This window comes from Phyllostomus discolor, chromosome 6, assembly GCF_004126475.2.
Source record: "Phyllostomus discolor isolate MPI-MPIP mPhyDis1 chromosome 6, mPhyDis1.pri.v3, whole genome shotgun sequence".
Classification (NCBI taxonomy): Eukaryota; Metazoa; Chordata; class Mammalia; order Chiroptera; family Phyllostomidae; genus Phyllostomus; species Phyllostomus discolor.
The window spans coordinates 158,819,788-158,840,273 of record NC_040908.2 but is presented as its reverse complement, the minus strand read 5'-3'; the positions used below and the strand labels follow the sequence as shown (position 1 = coordinate 158,840,273).

General features: G+C 35.5%; 1 protein-coding gene and 1 pseudogene across 1 annotated transcript; both read right to left on the bottom strand.

Moving 5' to 3' along the window:
• Positions 1-222: 222 nt before the first annotated feature.
• On the bottom strand, positions 223-1,500 carry LOC114490176 (olfactory receptor 1052-like). The gene has a single exon (XM_028504103.2). The coding sequence runs from the start codon at positions 1,386-1,388 to the stop codon at positions 402-404; it is 987 nt and encodes a 328-aa protein (XP_028359904.1). The 5' UTR covers positions 1,389-1,500; the 3' UTR covers positions 223-401.
• A 6,471-nt stretch (positions 1,501-7,971) lies between these two features.
• LOC114490175 lies at positions 7,972-8,931 on the bottom strand (annotated as a pseudogene).
• Positions 8,932-20,486: the final 11,555 nt, after the last annotated feature.

The following is a 20,486-nucleotide window of genomic DNA, read 5'->3' as shown; positions in this document are numbered from 1 at the left end:
CTCCACTCCGTTGTCCATGCCCATGGATCACTCATGCATGTTCTTTGACTAATCTCTCCCTCTTTATTCTGCCATCCCCCTTTTCTCCTCTTACAGCAGTCAGTCTGTACGATGTCTCCTTGTCTCTGGTTCTGTTTTGCTCATAAGTTTATTTTGTTCACTGGACTCCAGTTATAAATGAGATCATATGGTATTTGTCTTTCACTGACTAGCATATTCCACTTAGCATAATAGTTTCTAGTCCCATGTATGCTTTTGCAAAACGTTTTAAACTTACAGAAGAGATTTAAGAACAACACAAATTTCAAAATAGGTAACTATCATTCATGTATCACGTTTCATGTAGGAAGATACCTTGGTTGTAGTTCAACTTTGATCCCATTTAAATTTAAAGAAACTATCTATTTGCAGGTTAATGTTATGTTTGAAAAGGCATTTGACAAAACGAAGGGAAGTTGGAGCTCTTTTCCACATATTGACCTTTTTGCTGCATCTTTCACATCCTTATTCCTTAGGCTATAAATCAGTGGGTTTAGCAAGGGGATGACAAAATTATAAAACACAGCAGAGACCTTCTCCTGTTCCAGGGAATACTGAGAGCTTGGCTGCATGTAACTAAACATTCCAGACCCGTAGAATAAGGTCACAGCAGTCAGGTGGGAGGTACAAGTGAAGAAAGCTTTGCGCCTCCCCTCAGCTGAGTGTATTCTCCGGATGGCAATGATGATGCGGGAATAAGAGACCATGATTATGGTGAAAGTGAACACTGCAAGAATTCCAGTACAGATCGAAAGCAGCATCTCATTGTTACGTACATCAGAGCAAGAGAGCTTGAGAAGAGGGGGGATGTCACAGAAGTAATGATTCACAATGTTTGGACCACAGAAGTCCAGTTGGAGCAGCCCTATTGTGTGTGCCAGTGCATTAATTAGCCCACCTAAGTAAGATGCCAGGACCATCTGAATACAAACTCTTTGGGTCATGATGACTGTATACAGCAAGGGATTAGCTATTGCTACATAACGGTCATAAGCCATCATGGACAGGAGGATGGCTTCTGTGGTTACATACACTGCAAAAAAGAAACTCTGTAGAACACAGCCAGAAAACGTGCTGGACTTGTGTTTTGATAAGAAATTGACCAGCATCTTAGGGGTGAAGACAGTAGAGTAGCAGATATCACAAAAAGAGAGGTTGCTGAGAAAGAAGTACATTGGAGTATGAAGCTGGGCATTTACCCTGATCAAGGCAATCATCCCCCAATTACCCACCAGGGTCATGAAATAAATAAGGGTGAAAAGCAAAAAGAGAGGAATCTGCAAATTGGGATTTTCAGTTAAACCCACCAGAAGGAATTCCTTCACACCTGTGTGATTCCAACCTGCCATGCTTGCAGGTTTATTCAGCTCTTTAGTTGCAGAACAAAATAGTATCACTAAGGTGAAAAAGAAATGACGATTTCCTCCATGATCCAGTATCCATAAAATCAAGGAGTATTTGGGTTTAGCCTGTAGTTAGAGGAAGAAAAGAAATTAACTTTAAGCAGTGGCCTTTATGTGTATTAGATAACCCATCTATAATGATAACCCCCACTGCAACTATTTTATTCCTCGTTTCTCAGTTTGCACAACATAAAATTGGGATAAAGAAATCCTTAGATATTGAAAGTATTAATATTTGAAACTGATATTCATACTCAGATATGCCTTGTGCCAGGCCTCTGGCTCATTCTGTGGTAATTACAAGTCCTCTGATCAAATGAACCACAAAATGATTGACATTCTGTGACAGCATTTTTTTTTTGTTTTTCTGTGCCTGAACTCTTCCTATTTTTCACACCTAGTTTACTTATGAAACCAACTTTCACAGTATTCAACCCCCTCCTTTACAAATCTCAAGCATCAAAACTTTTTTTGCTTCACCTTTTGCTTGGAAGATCAATGACTGTGCTCTCTAAAGAGTTGAGACAGGAAAAGGGCTAGAACAACCTTTTAATTTGCTATTTACTATTAAGGCCAATCAAAACATAGCAGTGTATTTTAACTCAAAAATTATTCCTTTTGCTATTTGCATCACTTCACTCTCACATCTTTGGTTTTCTTCAGGATTAAAACAACAAATCCAGAAACCAAAAGAAGAGAGGCAAAGTGTTACTATGAGGTAACGAAATTATCTCTATCATGACACAACTATATCACATATGTTCTGCTTTCAAAAAGGTAGGCTTCAACGTAGTTTCACTTGTTTTTTGTTGACATAATACTCATACAGCAATATTTATGGTTAAATAGTAATAAATTCATTCATGTATACTTTCATATGTCCTGTCAAAATATATTAATTAGTACTCTGTGCTGAAAAAATGCTGTTTGCTAGAGATGAAGCAGTGAATAAGAAGAATGTCAGGCTTTCAAAGAGCTTATGTTTTATTAAGAGAACAGATGCTTTTTGATATACTGCCCTCAATGATGATAAGTACTGTGAAGAAGAGTCAAGAATGGGATGGTAAATAGTAAGAAATGGTAGATACTCTACCATATAGTGTGTAACTTTCCTATTGCTACTATAACAAGTCATCAAAAATTAGTGGCTTAAAATAACAATCATGCTTTTTATGCAGAGAACTGTGTTAGGCATTAGACACATCATGAAGGATGTATGAGTTGTGCTCTCATGGAAATGGAAGTCCAATGAGGTCAGGATTTGGGTGAGTTTGGGATGTTATCTTCAGGGTACTTTTAAATCAAAACCAAAATATTTATTCTGTAAGTATATAAGCTCACCCCTCATAAACTGAGATTTTAATATATATGTATTATTTATATGTCATCCTGTTTCTATTTTAGATGGGTGGATTTGGGAAGCACAACAAATCCAAATTTAACTGTATCCTAGGAAAAGAAGGAATAACTTATTGAAAGTGGCAAGATTATTTTTGTTTTTAATGCAACATTTTTAATGCCATAAAGAAACCTGTGTAATAAAACCAGAATGTGAAAATACAGAACCCAGAAATAAGCTCAATTAAAAAAAAAATGGAGGTGAAGGAAAATTTGTATGATTTTTAATGACACACTTTTTCTTCTCCAAGGCTCCTTAAGGTAGTGGGAACACCACATCATGGGAGGATATTAGAACTAGGCAAGATGGAGTTCCAATATAATTCTGCCCTTCATCTGCTGTATATTTTGCTTCTCTACAACAAGTCATTAAAAAAGTAACACAACAGAGTTCATATAATTTTCCCATTGATCGTTTAGAGAAAAAAGGGAAAATGTGGGGTTCTTGTCAATTGAACTACCATAGATTTCACATAATATATGTGAACTGACATGATGTTGATGGAGAAGACTCCACAACACCAGGACACATGAGAAACAGACAGGACTTCAAAAAGTTGGTAGTACTATTTCTAGTAACAGCTTTATCTATGAAGCTCATAATAGAAAACTATAAATACAGAAAAGCATCACCAGGGATCAAGGTATAATTTTCTCTTACGCTGTTAGAATTATAGCTAGAACACAGATTCCTTCTGTCACTAAATGTTGGACTTCACAATGTAATCTTCCTGATAAAGTAAGAGGCTGCTTTAGAATACTGGTAAGCATGAGAATTCTCCTAGGGAAACAAATACCCAAATCACATTTTAATAGTGTAAGAATATGCTCAAATGCAGTTTTTCCAACTGTCAGATTAATATCTTGAAATGCCAGGATGAAAAAAGGTATGTATTTTAAACATATGAAATTCATTTATAGTCATTCATTTTTGATTTATGACTCCAAAAAGGCATTTGAAAACACAGAATAATGAGTTATCAAGGATACCCTTGCTGATAAAGATGTTGGTGAGAGAAATCATAAAGTGTACAGCATTTATCATTCTACTGAAAAGTGAACCCAAGCAAATGCCTATCAACAGAACTAATGGTTTTCAGTATAATGATCTTGCTATACTGTAGGTGCATAGTCATTAACCCGACTTGAATTTGCTATATGGTCTAATGCAGCTTTCTCCACAAAGTATTGTTATGTTAGCATAATATTTATAAATGAATTTATTTTAATGTATATTATATATCCTTCACTATTCATACTATTGCTCATGTTATTTTAGGGTATTATATAAAAATAAATATACAACTGATTGTTATATGAAGTATGTTATATGTATGTAAATTAATAAGTATATAAACTTATACTTTAACATAATGTATAATAATGCAAAGTAATGTATACTGAGTGGTTTATGATTTAAATTGTGTACCAGATGAAAAAACAAATGACAAACAGAAAGTTTAACAAACAGTCATCACAGATAAAATATTTAAACACCCACTATCAACAACTTTGACATCGTGAAAAATCCAAAACTACATAGCTTAGATAGTCTGACTTAAAAACAAAGCATGCTGATTTGAGACTATTTTATTTGGGCACACCAGAGTTGCAGTGGGAAGAACTAACACCTTGTTGTGGCAAAAACAGTCTTGTGCTCAGGGATTTGAGTGTCTGTGAGCACACCGAGGTTTTTCGCCAATAGGGCAGGCATAGTGACAGTCAGGGGATTGAAACTTATTCTTCAAATATCACTAGTGGAATCATAAAATAAAACTAGATGTAAAAGATTTCCAAAAACTATTATCATGTAAGATTGGAATGAAATCATTTTCCTTGTGATATGCTAAAATGCATTACAGTTCTTAGATATCCTATTTTCATAGAATATTCAAAATTTGCCATAAATATACAAGTAGCTTTAGGCTCTATATAAACCAACTATTAAATACATAAAATGCAGACATTCTCACATACACAAATATTAAATTGAGATATGGAAAAATTTTGCCCTTTTCACAAAATAAGAATATATGAAAGAAAAATAAAACACAGATTAGGAAATTTTATGGCTTTTAGGGAATCATAATAGCTGGTAACAAATTTTTGCAGTGTGGAGATAACAGGAAATATCAAAAGCCAAAACAGACCCACATCATCACCTCCTAAACATACTCACAACTCAGAAAAGGCAAGAGTAAGCAGAGTATCTAGGCGAAGACCACATTATCATGATTCTTTAAAGGGCTTATCACCGAGGGTACAGATTTTTATGTGTGCTTTCTTTTCTTTTGGTGACACAACCTGTGTCTCTTGGTGTAGATGGAATCTCAGATGTCCACAGGCTGGATCATTAGCATCTTCTCAGGTGTCTTGGGACTGGGGCTAATCAGAGTAGCAGGTCCTCTCAATAGTTATTCAGTAGATGCCTCTGCTTTCACTTGAATAAATTGTACCCCTTTTAAAAATCAAACAATTTTAAAAATGAACGTGCATTCTAAAAGTCAAACATCTTGGATAAAGCACAATACAGAGACTAAATGCTATTGCAAGAATTAAAGAAATGTGTTCCAATCCAATTCATGTTGCTCAAACAAGTGTTTGGATGTTCTGATGATGAAATAAGTGAAGCTGGGTTCTTTGTTTTAAAGTAGGGACATTCATGCATGTTGTGGCTACCTCACTGATCCATTGTAAAATTCATCTAAATTATGCATGACATCATGCCCCGAATATTTTAACACCAATTCATATTAAAGAGCTATGAGTATACACACACATAAAATTAGTTGAAATGTATGCTCTCCTTTGGGAGAATTTATATAAAATGTATGTTCTCCCTCTGTGTAATAATTCAACAAGCATCCTGGATCTGTGGGCAGTGTGGAAATTTTGCATATATTTCACATAGGTGTATTAGCTTTTTATATAATTTTATATTTAGCTCTCTTGAATCATACAAATAATATAAACATCTGTGTCTTTGGAAAGTGTTGTAGATGGTTTTGTATAGTTCTGCTCTTAATTCATTAACATGTCTTGGGTATTTTAGTATAATAGCAGAGTAAGTTCTAATGCAGGCAGATAAATAAAGTGTGAAATCTTGGGTCAATCCAAATATTGTACAAATTTAAAGTATTATGACATTATTATATGGTGGTGAAGATACTGATAAAACATTAACCTGTCTTTAGATACAAAATGAAAGATATTACCATATCATAAGAGAAAAAACTTAATTAGAACTAATAGCAAAGTGTCAGTTAAAAGCTAAGGAGAGACTTCTCCAGCATACTTAATAGTGTTTGCAGCCCCAAAAAAGGTTGGATTCTCAATTAATGCTTCCTGTCTTCCTCTTTATGCCGTCTGTGTGGCAAACATTAGCTCATCTGTGTCAAAAAAAAATATTTTTATTTCTGAGGAAAAAACTATAAATGTATTCCTTTGAAGATAAATATATTTTAAATATGATCTGCAAATTATTTGTCTTCTCACACTAGAAAAATTGGCATTATTCAACTCTTTCCAATCACTCACTTGCCCCACCCCCAATGCTCAATGTCAATGAAATAAATGTACAGAGTTATCCCATAGACTTTATTCATGACCTCAATTAAATGCACATAATTTTTTAAAGGAAACACCAGTTTTATTTTATTTTTTAAAAGATTTTATTTATTTATTTTGCAAGAGAGGGGAAGTGAAGGAGAAAGAGAGTGAGAGAAACATCAATGTGTGGTTTCCTCTCATGTGGCCACCATTGGGGACCTGGCCTACAACTCAGGTATGTGCCCTGACTGGGAATTGAATCAACAACTTTTTGGTTCACAGCTCACGCTCATCCACTGAGCTACACCAGCCAGGGCAAGGAAACAGCAGTTGTAGTATTTTAACTTTGTGTATTATTTTTATGACTGAAACATAATACAGCTTCTCAGCAACCCGTCTCCTCATACAAGCAGAAAAATAAATCTCATGACATGTAATTGTCATAAATAACTTTCCTTCTTCTAACTTCTTCTCAAGTGTGGTTTATTTTGTAAAACATATATTCAAGTTTAATTTTATATTTATTTTAGTAAAATTATGTTAATTGTCTCTGTTTATGGATACCATCAGAGTAGATCTTAGAAATAAATGGGAATTGGGGTGATAATGCAGAACAAGATGAACAAAATCACATCTGAGATGTTCTTACCAAATTATTATTCTGACTTATGTTCAGGCAGTGACTTCCCTCTAATGGCTGTATTTGCCTAATGGTCAAAGAAACAGTGCTGAGCAAGATGAGTGATTCCATCCCAAGAAAAATTTTGCCTCTGAAGAGACCTTTGGCAACATTTTGATACGTTTCATTGTCATAAGTAGGTGGATTGCTCCTGGCAGCTACTGAGGAGAATCAAGGGACAGTGCTAAACACCCTAAAATGTGCAGGGTGGGCTTCTCTTCACTATACCTGCACCCCCCAAGAAAGAAGTATTGGCCCAAAATGTCAAGTGTGCTGCTTTTACAGGTTCAAAGTTAGATAAACTCATAATAACTTATGGTTTTCAGATACATTGTGGTTTATTTTAAACTAACTTATCTTGGAAAATGAAAAATAACTCTTACATTAAATAGGTCCCTGTTAAAAAAGCTGATATGCTTCCTCATGCAAACTTATGTCCCCCAACTCAATAGAAGATTGATTGGAACTCAGCTCATTTAACAATATTCTCTTCAATGTTTTTTTTAAACATAGATTACACTAAAATTAAAAGAATAATTCAAAATAATCTATATACCAGGTGTTATATAGGTATTGAAAAATAAACCAATATATATCCCTTGCTGCCAAGGAACTTTTAATATGAGCACATTGACAGACAAGTCACCATATACATTCAATACAACATGATAAAGTGTAGTATAATAAATCAATGTGCAAAGCTAACTGGAGAGTAAAGACTATTATTTATTTTAGTTCAGGAATGTTTCAGAATAGAATAATTTCAGAGGGCACATGAGAGAGGACAAAAACATTTTAAAAGAGTGAGTTTGGAAAGGTATCTTTATTGTTGGAGATAAATTCAAAATAGTGGACACATCAGCACAGTACTGATAATGAAAGTGGCCACGCCTTACAGTTTGTTCAGTGACTTGAGCTCTCATTCATCTGAAAATCCAGTTTCCTTGTAATCGCTTCTTTGAGGGCGTTTTTTACATCCTTGTTTCTGAAACTGTAGATGATTGGGTTGAACATAGGGAAAACAACCATATAAAACACTGCCACTGTCTTATCGCTGTTTAGGGAGTAGCTGGTGGCAGGATGTAAGTAGGTGAACAGGAGTGATCCATAGAATAAGGTGACTGCCATGAGATGGGAAGCACAGGTGGAGAATGTTCTGCTTCTGCCACCCGAGGGCTTGATGCTCAAAACAGTGATGAGGATACAAACATAAGAGAGGAATATGACCACGAAAGTGCTAGACTGGTTGAAGCCACACAAGACAAAGAGCAGAAGCTCATTGACATGGGTGTCTGCACATGATGAAGCCAGGAGAGGTGGGATATCACAGAAAAAATGGTTGACAACATTGGAGCCACAAAATGGCAGTGTGAATGTGAGGCAGACATGCACCACGGAAGTCACACTTCCACTGAAGTACGCCAGCACAATGAAGCAGGCACAGACTCTCCTGGACATAAGTGTAGGGTAGCTCAGTGGCTTACAGATGGCTGCATAGCGGTCATATGCCATTGCTGCCAGGATAAGGCACTCAGCATCAGCAAAACAATCAAAGAGAAGCATCTGTAGTGCACAACCATAGGAAGAGATGGTTCTCCTGGATGTTAAGAAATTCACCAGCATTTCAGGAGTGATTGCTGTGGAGTAGCTGATGTCTAAGGAAGACAAGTTGCTGAGGAAATAATACATGGGGGTTTGTAGGCTTGAAGTGATGTTAATTAGGATTATTCAGTCTGTATTTCCCACCACAGTTAGTGTATATATTATGGGAAATACCAAGAATAAAGTGACTCTGAGAGGTAGATAATCTGTGAATCCAACAAGTAGGAACTCAGCTGGGATGCTACAATTACTTTTCGACATCTTTCTCTTCTTGTTTTTCTCATCCAGTATAGATGGTGTCAGTATACATGACTTCACTTGAGTGACCAATGAACACATACTATCTTCATTCACCCTTCTAAAGAAACAAATAGAAGGATAATAAAATCATAGTTGTGACATTTTTCATGACCTATTTGATTTGTTTTCATTTTCATCATTTTCTTTACAGAGGTAATTGTTGATACCTGAGGATGTTTTGCAGAGGTGGTGTTTTGAGATGCTGTAACACTTCAGAAGCTGTGTGCATCAAGAGGTGAATTTGCTCCTTACAAACTGAAAGGGAATGAGTGTCTCTCAGTTGAAAAGACCTGCTAGAATTAAGAGAACTGGCAAAATCCTTAGAGGCAAATCTCAAGTTTTTCAATCCTAAAGTCATATTCTTCCATGTAAAATAATGTAGAGTTGAGAGAAGTCCCAGGAAAAAAAAAAAGAGCTCACCTGCAAACTAGACAATTCTACAGAAGAATATCTGTGATCTTGGAAGACAGTTTAGCATACCAGTTAAGAGCTCAGTAGTTATGGAAGAGTTCACTGGATTCAAATACTTACTGATCATGTGACCATAAAGTTATTTAACAACTCTCTGATGGTTAGAGGAAATATCAGCAAATAGTCATAGAGCACTTATGTTACCGGTACATAATAAATGCTAATGGGACCATTTGTTTAATAAAACTTATTTAAACAACTAACTTGACCTTTGAATTTCTTTTTAATTACTTATCCAGTAGTTTGAAATAGTAAGGTTGTTTTCTCAAACTTCATCTAATCTCTGGCATTGAGGATACACAATCTGACTTCCCTGTAAAGAAAAGCCTTTGAGGTTTTTTTTCGTGTGTTGTGTGCTAATGCATTCCTTAATATCAATATATTTTTTAAAAATGCCCTGTCTGGCAAAGCTCAGTGGATTGAGCTCAGGCTGCAAACCAAAGCATCACAGCTTCTATTCCCAATCAGGGCACATGCCTGGGTTGCAGGACACATCCCACAGAAACTGCACATTGATGTTTCTCTCTCTCTCTCTCTTTCTCCCTCCCTTCCCTCTATAAACATAAATAAATAAAATCTTTTTAAAAATCTTAAAAAACATAGACATATATATATTTAAATGTGCTCACATTTCTTCCTCTCTGTAGTTTATGTCTCTTTCCTGTAGTGGACCAGTTTGTTTCAGCCTGGCAAAAGTGACTCACCTCTGTATGGAAAACCTTGAGAAGTGAAGTGGTGAGCAGGAGCCAGACCTTCAAACTGAGTTTTCCTGTGGGAATCAGCCTTAGAAAATGCATACAGATTGTTATGGCTTGGTCTTGTTAAAATTCCATCACCCTGGTCTAAAATAGCAAATGTGTATCCTCTGTCTTCAAGGTAATTCCCAAAGCCTGTGTGAATTCACCCAAGGACAGAGCTAATCAGCTCACCGCCATTCCCCTCTTCATGTTATTTTCATTTCATTGATTGCACCTAAAATGTAGACAACAATGTTCTATGCAATAGATAATAAATCTTTCTCTGATGGAAGCCCCAAGAAAAACAATAAAAGCCTCTCTAGGCAAGGGTCAGGGCGTTATCCTTTGGAGACAGTGGCCAAGGCACTCATAGGCTCTCTCTCCCTTTAAGAGAGTAGCCACGCTGTTCCCTTTTTCTCCACAGGATTGCTGTCACCTGTGCATTCATTTTCTCTTTCAGCCACAACAAGGTGGAACTCTGCTGTTCGGAGTCTGCCACACTTTCCTATCTTCAAGGTATGACAATGTTTGGTGTGAGGTCCCAGAAACATTAAGTATTTTGAAGAACGACTATATCTGTAGTTCTTAATAGACTTCCAAATTGGGGCAATGTGGGAAAATATATATTATATAGCCAGGGGAAATAATCAAGAAAGAAGCAGAATGGGTGCAAAGAGGAAATAAGTTATAGGAGAATATTCAGCAAGTATCCCAAGATGTGTAGTGTTGGAAGTGATTTCAGTGAGAGACACTGTAGTGAATAATAAGGCAATAAATAATGAATCTCTATTCTATCTGCCATGCCTGGTAAATCTCAGAATTCCCCCTGCTCCCCCTAAAATAACCCGTAGTCTTCCAGATGCACTAAGGTCAGTCTTTGAAATCCAGATCTTAAAAAGAAAGAACTGGACTGGGAAAAGATGAAAGAGGATGTTTGGAACTATAGTGAAGGAATCCACATTTAAAATAAAACAGAAAAATAAGCTCATGTTTCTCTCCCATGCAAATGTCATTTAAGATTGATTTTCTGAAATAGTGTTTAAAAATTAATTCAATGGTTAAAAAACCTGTAATTAATTTGCTGTAATACATTCCATATTAAACTCACAGAAGGAATTTTCACTTGTTTAATGGTTAAGAACTCAATAATCATTAAAAATATTTCCACTAGAATCAATCAATAATGAAAGCTTAGGACATTTCTATGCCACTGGTCTTCAAAAATTTTACCTAGGAAGGTATTGCTATCATCGTCGGATTTTATTACAAGAGTAACAACATCTACACTGAGACTGCAGGTCACCAGGTTTGCCTGCCTATGAGGCTGTATTTGGTATCACAGGTCCAGAAGAGAATATAGCAAGGAAGATTATGAACAAGTAAGTAAATGTCTGGAGACCTGGGCTCTAAAACACTTCCACTACTGAAAGTCATATCATCTTTATGTCATCACATCCTGATTTCTACAATCAGACCTACTCTATTTATCATATGGAACCATCATTTTTGAGGGAAAAGGACACTATGCATATTCTAGAGCTTCATAATTGTCTAGTGAACTTTCATCCTTGCTTAGATATTATTAATAGAATTTTTTAAAAACAGGCAAGTTCATTAAAACATGTTTTATGTCCTCACTGGAAACAACAAACTAACGAACAGACCTAAAAATTAAAACCTACACAAATTCTCACCAAAGAGAAACAAATTATAACCATCAGCACTATCACAACAAATGCAAACCATAATTTTTATTCACTGTGTAGTTTTCATTTGAGGTTTCTATGAACTAAAGCCCTTTTATATTCTCCTACAATACACAGTTACCTGCATTGTTGATGATGATGATGATGAAAGCAATCAATAAGAAGTAACATTTTTGTGAGTGGGTCATAATATTTTCTAAGCATTTGAAGTGCATCATTTTGTTTAATCCTTATAGTGTACCATGGGATGAATATTATTATTTCTGCCCTCATATATGATGAAACTGAGGTATAGAGACGTAATTAAATTGCCATGCCATAAATAGAAAGAATACAGGTCTCACTTCATAACCAAAATACTATGGTATTGAAATATGACCATATTGTGATGTTGAAATATTTTCTACTGCTGTAAGAATGTTATCAGATATTACCTATAAATAGGATGTTAATGATAGAAAGGACCTCAGCAATCTAATCCACACCTTATTTTTTAGGTGGGTGACTAAGTCACATCCACAGGAGCTTCCAACAAATGACTTGTCTGTCCACTAGTGATGTTAATCAGTATCGTATACATCTATAAGCAGGTTATGGCACCAGAGTCTGCCTTTCCTTCCTTGAGACCCCAAGAAGCCTGAACCTGTTTAGATGGTTGTTGAGTGAGAGAATCAAATCCCAGAACAATTTCATTTCATCTGCATGTCACTTTATTTTTAACTCACATTTAATAATATTAATTATTCACATTGTGACACATTATATACATAAGAACATTAATTTTTAAAATTTTTGTATAACTTAGAACTACTTAAGATTTTTTTCATTATATGTGTTTAATTTCAAGTGAAAAGTTAGTTTTCTTTAAAATATTAATTTCAAATTGTATTGCATTGCAATTAGAAATGGTAACTCCTTTATACTAAATTTTATAAATTTATTGAAATCTATAGATTGTAATCAATGGCTATAAAGGAGTAATAGATTCTAGGAAAGAAAGATTAAAATGTTGATATGAAAGTTTGTTTTTTCATTTATAATACTTACAGATTATAAATTTGAGGCATGGAGACACAAAATGAATTACAAAATTAGTGATACAACATGTTAAGAAGATGAAAGTAATATAAAAATCAATAAAATGTAAATTATTATAGGGGTTCTGAAATAGGGGCATGAGGAAACAATCAGAAATTATGATCAAGGTAGGTTCCAGTAAAAAGTTGGCATTTCCCCCTGCCCAGTGTGGCTCAGTTAGTTGAAGCATCAAGGGTTTGGTTCCTGGTCAGGGCACATACCCAAGTTATGAGTTTGATCCACCATGGGGGTGGGTATAAGAAGGAAGTCAAGCCCTGGATGGCATAGCTCAGTGGAACAAAGTGTCGCAGGTTTGATTCCCAGTGAGAGTACATGCCTGGGTTACAGGCCATGACCCCCAGCAACCACACATTGATGTTTCTCTCTCTTTCTCTATCTTCCTCCCTTCTCTCTCTAAAAATAAATATATAAAATCTTTTTAAAAAAGAGAAGGTAATCAATGGAAGTTTCTCTTTCTAACTGATGTTCTCTGCCTTTCTTTCTCCCCACCTAACCTCAGTCTCTCCCTCCACAATTGAAAAATGGGCAAAGGATCTGAATAGAAACTTCTCCAAGAAAGACATAGAGATGACCCATAGACATGAGAAAAGATCCTCAACATCACTTGTCATCAGGGAGATGAAAATTAAAACCACAATGAGATACCACCTCACATCAGTCCAAAGGGCCACCATTAAATCAACAAACAACAAGTACTGGTGAGATGTGGAGAAAAAGGAACCCTGGTGCACTGTTGGTAGGAATGCAGACTGGTGCAGCCTCTGTGGAAAACAGTATGGAGGTCCCTCAGAAAACTAAAAATGGAACTGCCTTTTGACCAGGTAATAATGCTGCTGGGAATATATCCTAAGAATCCTGAAACACTGACTCAAAAGAACTTAGCACCCCTATGTTCATAGCAGCACAATTTACAATAGCCAAGTGCTGGAAAAAGCCTAAGGGCCCATCAGTAAATGAGTAGATCAAAAACTGTGGTCCATTTACAAAAGAACACTAGCTAGGAGAAAGCAAGAAGGAGTTCCTACCTTCTGCAACAAACAGCATGGATGGAACTGGAGAGCATTATGCTAAGCGAAATAAGCCAGTCAGTGAAAGACAAATACCAGATGATCTCACCTATGAGAGGAATCTAATGAATAATAAACAAATAATGAACAAAATAGAACTGCAGGCATGGAAACATGGGGCAGACTGAAAGTGACCTGAGGGAAGCGGGGAGGGAGATAATGGTGTCAAGAAGAGGCAGGAACTAGACCAAGAACATGTATGAATGGCCCATGGACATGGTCAACAGTGTGGAGATTGACTATGGGAGCCTGAGTTGGGATGGGCAGAGGAGGGCAAAGGGGGAAAAACTGGGACATCTGTAATAGAATAACAATAAAAATGGTATTAAAAATGTCCTTGGGTAAGGATAAATAAAAGTTGACAGTTAGACAAATATTTCCAGGAGAGAAGAGCGAATCATTTGGTATAGTATATGGGAGGAAGTGTTCATTCAGACAGAGGGTATGTCTTGTAGAAGGGGCTGTGCTGTTTGAGCAGGAAGAGTGTTGTTCTAAGGAGGGGAAGGGTAACTGTAATGTCAATGGAGATAAGAGCTGCAAAGAAAAACAAAATGGAGAAGCTGCCTAAAGTCAGCTGAATTTCATCTCTTAAAAACAATTATTTTTCAGGAACATCTGCAGTGGTAGGGTCACATTGGTAAAAGTGAAGCAGAGAGCCATAAAAATATCTGGAGCAAGTGAGATTCAGGCAGATGGAAAAGTCATTAAAGTAGTGTCTGCCAGACTTCTTTATGTACAGTTCAATTTCTTCACATTGTATAAACTTATATAGTGGTATAGAACTATATCTATCTCTATAAATAAATATGTCTCACCTTATATGAAAAAAATTAGATTATGTACTATTTTATTTATACTTAATGGCATCCATCAATATGTTGTCTGTACCAATTATTACCATGGTGTTTTGGTAGTAGATTTCCTCCCCTTACCTTTTCAACATCTAAATTTAGTGATTTTGGAGACAGGAAGGGAGAGAGACATGCACACAATCATTGGCTTGTTGTCCCACTTATGTATGCATTCATTTGTTGATTCGTGTATGTGCCCTGACCAGGCATTGAACCTGCAGTTTTGGCCTGTCAGCATGACACTCTCACCAACTGAGCTGCCTGGACTCAGCCCCATGTATTTTCACTGAAATGATTTTGTAAAGAAGAGTTTTTCATTCTTTTCTGTTTGTGTTTCTTGAGTTGAGGATGATTTTGTTCTTTGGGTTTGTTATCCAATACTACCATCATTTTTCTTGCTCCAATTGTTCTAGCTTTGCTAATGAAACCATCACCAAATAGTTCCTGTGTCCTTTGCTTTTTGGACATGTTCTTGTCATTTGTGGTTGCTTGTTTCCACCTCTTAAATTCTGGTTGCACAATATGTTCCAGGTACATCTTACATTTTTCCAGATTCAGCTGCAGAAACAATCACTTCCCCAGGGAGGATGGCATTTGCAAATCAGGGTCTGACAACATATTCTACTTTCATGTGCACACTGACATTTCTCTGTTAAGAAAAAACTTGGAACTTATACTCTTATTAATCAACATCACCCCGATAATTTTAATTTGAAAAAAACTCTGTCACACATATTTTCAGTGCTTTTAAATTTCCAAATATTTGTAATTATAACTTTTCAAATGAAGACTCAACACTATAGTTAAAAATGTTTAGATTTGGGAACCATAATTCTGAGTTTCTATCCAAAAATATTAAGTAGCATTATGGCCAAGTGAAAATGTCTTAATCTCTTTGATCCTGTGTCCATGCCTGCAAAGTTATGATGATAATACCTGCCTCATGTGTTTGTGAAGATAATATTATATTATATGTATTTAAAACACTTTGCATGTTTTCTTGATAATATAAACGGTACTCAATCATTATTTTTTTGTTTTCTTAGTATAAATAACTTTATAGAAATCTATTACAGTCATTAATCCACATTTATTCTTTTCTCCACTGTTGGGCAATTCCATTAATCATAAGTTTTTGTTGTTTAGTTTTTAAATGTCATGCAGAATACACATTGATTTGTTTCCTTTAGATGAATAACCACAGGTAGTATTTTGGGGCCAAAACTCCAACTTTCCTCTACATATTTGTGTGAAGCATTCTAGAGTGGTCAGGCAAAATTTTATTTCTCTGAGCATTTCCCTGATGATTGGTTTCATCATAATTTTTCCTACACTTACATCTTCCCAAGATCTATATTTTATAGAGTTTTAATAAATCACAAGTTACCTTATTAATATTTATTTCATTACTATACACGAGGGGCAATTCCTCCTGCCTGTTTACTATGTGTATACTCATCACTTTAAATATTGAAACCCTGCTTCCAACCAGTGGCTGAGTTTTTCATCTGTACTAGATGGAAATATTTTGAATTATTAAAATTATTTTAATTTATTTACATTTCACTATCAAATATGCTAATATATTATAGGCAAGAAAATGATCCATTGCAGTAATTAATGACCTACTATGAGCACCTCTTATGTGATACTGAAGTTTCCAGTAATGCTGAAGCTATGAAGATGAATAAGATGCTGTCTTTTCCTCACAAGAATGAACAGCCCAGAAGAGGAGTTGGAAGTGAAAACAAAACTTTGCAATCCATTTTTATACTACTATGTTCAATGATAGAACAATGGAGAATGGAACCAATATTCTTGAGGAAATTTTCATGAAAATCTTTAAAGAGGTAGAAATTCTTCACATTGGTCTTTGAGAATTATTATTGTATTGCAGGAGGAAGAATTCTAAATAAAGACATATGCAAGCATAGGGAGTAAAAATTTACACCCTGGTAAATTGAAAACAATAAGCCACTTACTACACAGAATCTTAGTGTATGGTTGGAGAATGGAGAGGCCACAGGAGTGCATGTAAAACCAAAAAATTCAAATGATTTGGATTTCTTATAAAAAGGAGAGACAGTATGTGTCACTAACGAATGAATCATGATAGTAAAAATGGAGATGTGTTAAAGGGCAACGAGGCAATGGAAGAAGTCAGAAGACTTATCAAGAGTTAGGGTTAGAGAAAATGTAGACCTGAACTGAGATAGTAGCAATGATACAAAAAAAGAGGAAACTTATTTTAAGGTTATTTGTCTCACTTGCCAGGTATTGTCTTGTTTGCCAGAATGTATCAAAATACTTTTATCCAGAAAATATATATAAAAATAGAAATTGAATACAAGAATAGCAGTGAGATTAGTTTAAAATACTGGATTTGAGAAATTTGAATGAATCTTAAAAATACTAGTTTTCTTGGGTGAAATATTAACTGGTCAGATGTCTGATAAAAGTATAAATGTGTCTCTCACTCAGACTTTCTTAGATATCTTACAGTGGAAAAAATTCCTTTTTAACACCATATGCAGGAAAAGAGAACTGAGCTGGAATTCAGAATGCCACTAAGTACCCTATGACTAATAAGGCCCATTTACACATATAAATATAACTTTTTGTTTTCTTTCTCTTATTCAGTACTTGGTTTTCTGAACAGGTTATAAGGTTCCATTCAATTATGAGTGTCTCTTATTCTGAAAATAGATCCTGGTGACAAAAACAGGACGTCTGGTTCTTTAAAATTCATAAGTTATAGTCTATCTAAGAGTCATTAGCAGAATGCCTAATTTTAAGGAAAAAACAAAACAAAACAAAATACTTAGAGGTTAACCACATAACCATTCCTCTCATACTGAAACTGCTCCCTACAAAGTCTCACCAAATTCTCAGCCATCTTTGGGTTGAATCTTCCAAATAATGTTTTTCACATTTCAGTTGATCTTGGTATGTTATGTATTATAAAATCTCATTACATTGAGTCAAAATGTGCTTTCATATAGCTTCTAAGTAATCAAGATACTGTTAAAGATATATTTCTTTGATTTTCAAGTACATTTAGTGTAAAGCTTTTAAAATTCTTACAACTGTATTCCTCCAGCCTCTATAAAACAAATCTAACCTCTCCTTTCTCTTCTTTTTATGACTTTTCTTCAATGAGTGAAATATAACCTGTGCCCTGTCCTTTTCAATTCCATATTTCTCTATCTAATATGTTTTTATCACTGTGTTGCTTAACACTGCAAAAATTTGAATATTTAAATATGTAGTATTCATACCTACATATGTTACATTGTTTGGCCACTATGAATTACAGTTGAATCCAACACCTTAATGCATTAATCTTATACAAACTGTGTGCAGGTAGATATATATATATATATAGACATTGATATATAGATATAGCTGTATATTAACACATAATTAATATATATTATTAACAGCTGTGCACTTCTAACAGTGGTTTTTAATAGCAACAAAATCAAACACATACCTTTAGGCTGGTTATAGATCTAAACAAAGAGACCATATTCACTCACATACCATTAAATTCCATTAAATGACTGGTTTAATTCCCAAAAGCAAAAACTGTTGTGAGAAACATCACCACAAAGTGCAGAAACAAACGAAGCAAATTTCAGGTAAATACTTGCTTGTCTATATGGTCTTTTAGTGACTGTTGGAGAAAGTATCTTTGTATATAAGTAAGGACTTACTAGATTTGAGAAGTTCCTTTTTGTTGTTCTTTTATATTACAGCCTAAAACTATTGAGAAAGCTCACCTTAACAATTTCCTGCTTGTGTAAGAAGTATCTGAAGACATCTGGATTCCTCCTGGTTTTACCATGACATCCCTAAATAATTTCTTCATTTGTAAATTTATATTTTAGGATACCCATTTCCTTTTATTTCACCCATACATTTAATTTAATATGCTTCTGTTTTTGTGATTTTTGGTCTAATGACCATGTTCTAAAACCCTTAAAAATACCATCCTTCCTTTCTCCAAGCCCCACAGGTAGTTAACAATGCACCTGCCTGTAACATCAGTAAATATTTCTTAAATATTTCTGCTTGAAAATTTATGGATACTGAGCAAATATTTTTCTCATAATCATTCTTGTCATTGCTTGTTAGCCTTCTGTGTTTCTCACACTGTATATCAGAAGATTTAGTATTGGCAGCAAAAGGGTGTAAAACAAGCACAGGATTTTGGCTCTATCCTGTTGGTAGCAAGAGCTGGTTCCCAGGTAAGTAAATATTGCTGTCCTGTAGAAGAGAGTTTCTACCATTAAGTGGGAGGCACATGTGGAGAAACTTTATATATATTCCTTGTTGAGTGTGCCTTCAGGACAGTCTGGAGGATTCCCAGATAGGAACTAACCACTATCAGAAAGGTAGTCACTGATGTTGCTCCAGAGAGGACAGAAAATAAAACCTCACTCTACTGGGTGTCAGAACACGAAAGTTGAAAGAGCAATGGAATATCACAAAAATAATGGTTAATGATGTTGGACCCACAGAAAGACAGACTGAGCAAGATACTCAGGTGAGTGAGTGAGTTGGCACAGCCTAGTAGGTAGGAAGCAGTTACCAGGTACATGCACAATGTGGGAGTCATGAGACCTCTGTAGTGAAGGAGGTGGCAAATGGCAACATACTGGTCATATGCCATTGCAGCCAGAAGGAAGCATTCAGTGGTCAGGAGCATGCTGACAAAGGAATACTGAAGGAGGCAGCCGAGACAGGAGATGACCATCTGCCCCGTTATGTGGTTCAGTAACATTTTAGGAATAAAGACTGAAGAATAGCAGAAATCTAAGAAAGCCAACTGGCAAAGAAAAAAGTACTTTGGAGAATGGAGCTGGGCAGTAGCCATAATGAGTGCCATAACCCAGACGTTGCCCACCACAGTCATGAGATACATCACGAGGAACAACACAAAAAGGACAGCATTCACTTCTGGGCTGTCAGTCAAGCCCAGGAACATGAATTCTGTGATCGTGCTGGAGTTTCTGTCAGCCATTTATGTTACTCCTCTGCAAAGGGTCTGCAGGAGATAAGAGAATAAAGAAATATAACCAAAGATACAGCTTAAATATGTGAATTCAATTCGCTAGTTACTTTAAAAAACAGCATAGTTTTAAGTCAACAATAATGATGCACAGTAAATCCATTTATTGCAAGTATAAAAACTTAGCCTGGTTCAAAGTTTACTTGGCTCAAAGTTGCACCAGGAGTTAGAAGCTGGCATTATGCCAACTTCTTGAGGAGCCCCTCAAGAAATTAAAATACCCTTGGAGAGCCCTAATAGGGATGTTTGACAGAGTTCAAGAGCTGGGGCCTTGATTCAGTACAGTCCAGATCCCAGAAGACAAGGCAAGGGCCTCATATTTCAAGGAACAGCACTCATTAACAACAAGCACAAGCACTCAATATTTAATAGAAAAATTTTGGAGACATCTAGGCAAATGTTCTCTGTGACATCTGTTTAACTTTGATAACAAACACACATGACAAATGCATTAAACAATGAAAACAATGGATACATATGTAAATATGTGTGTCTGTTGTGTGTACACACAT

Bases quoted from the DNA above. Each gene is read 5' to 3' on its own strand.
- LOC114490176 (XM_028504103.2), bottom strand. From the start codon at position 1,388: ATGGCAGGTTGGAATCACACAGGTGTGAAGGAATTCCTTCTGGTGGGT.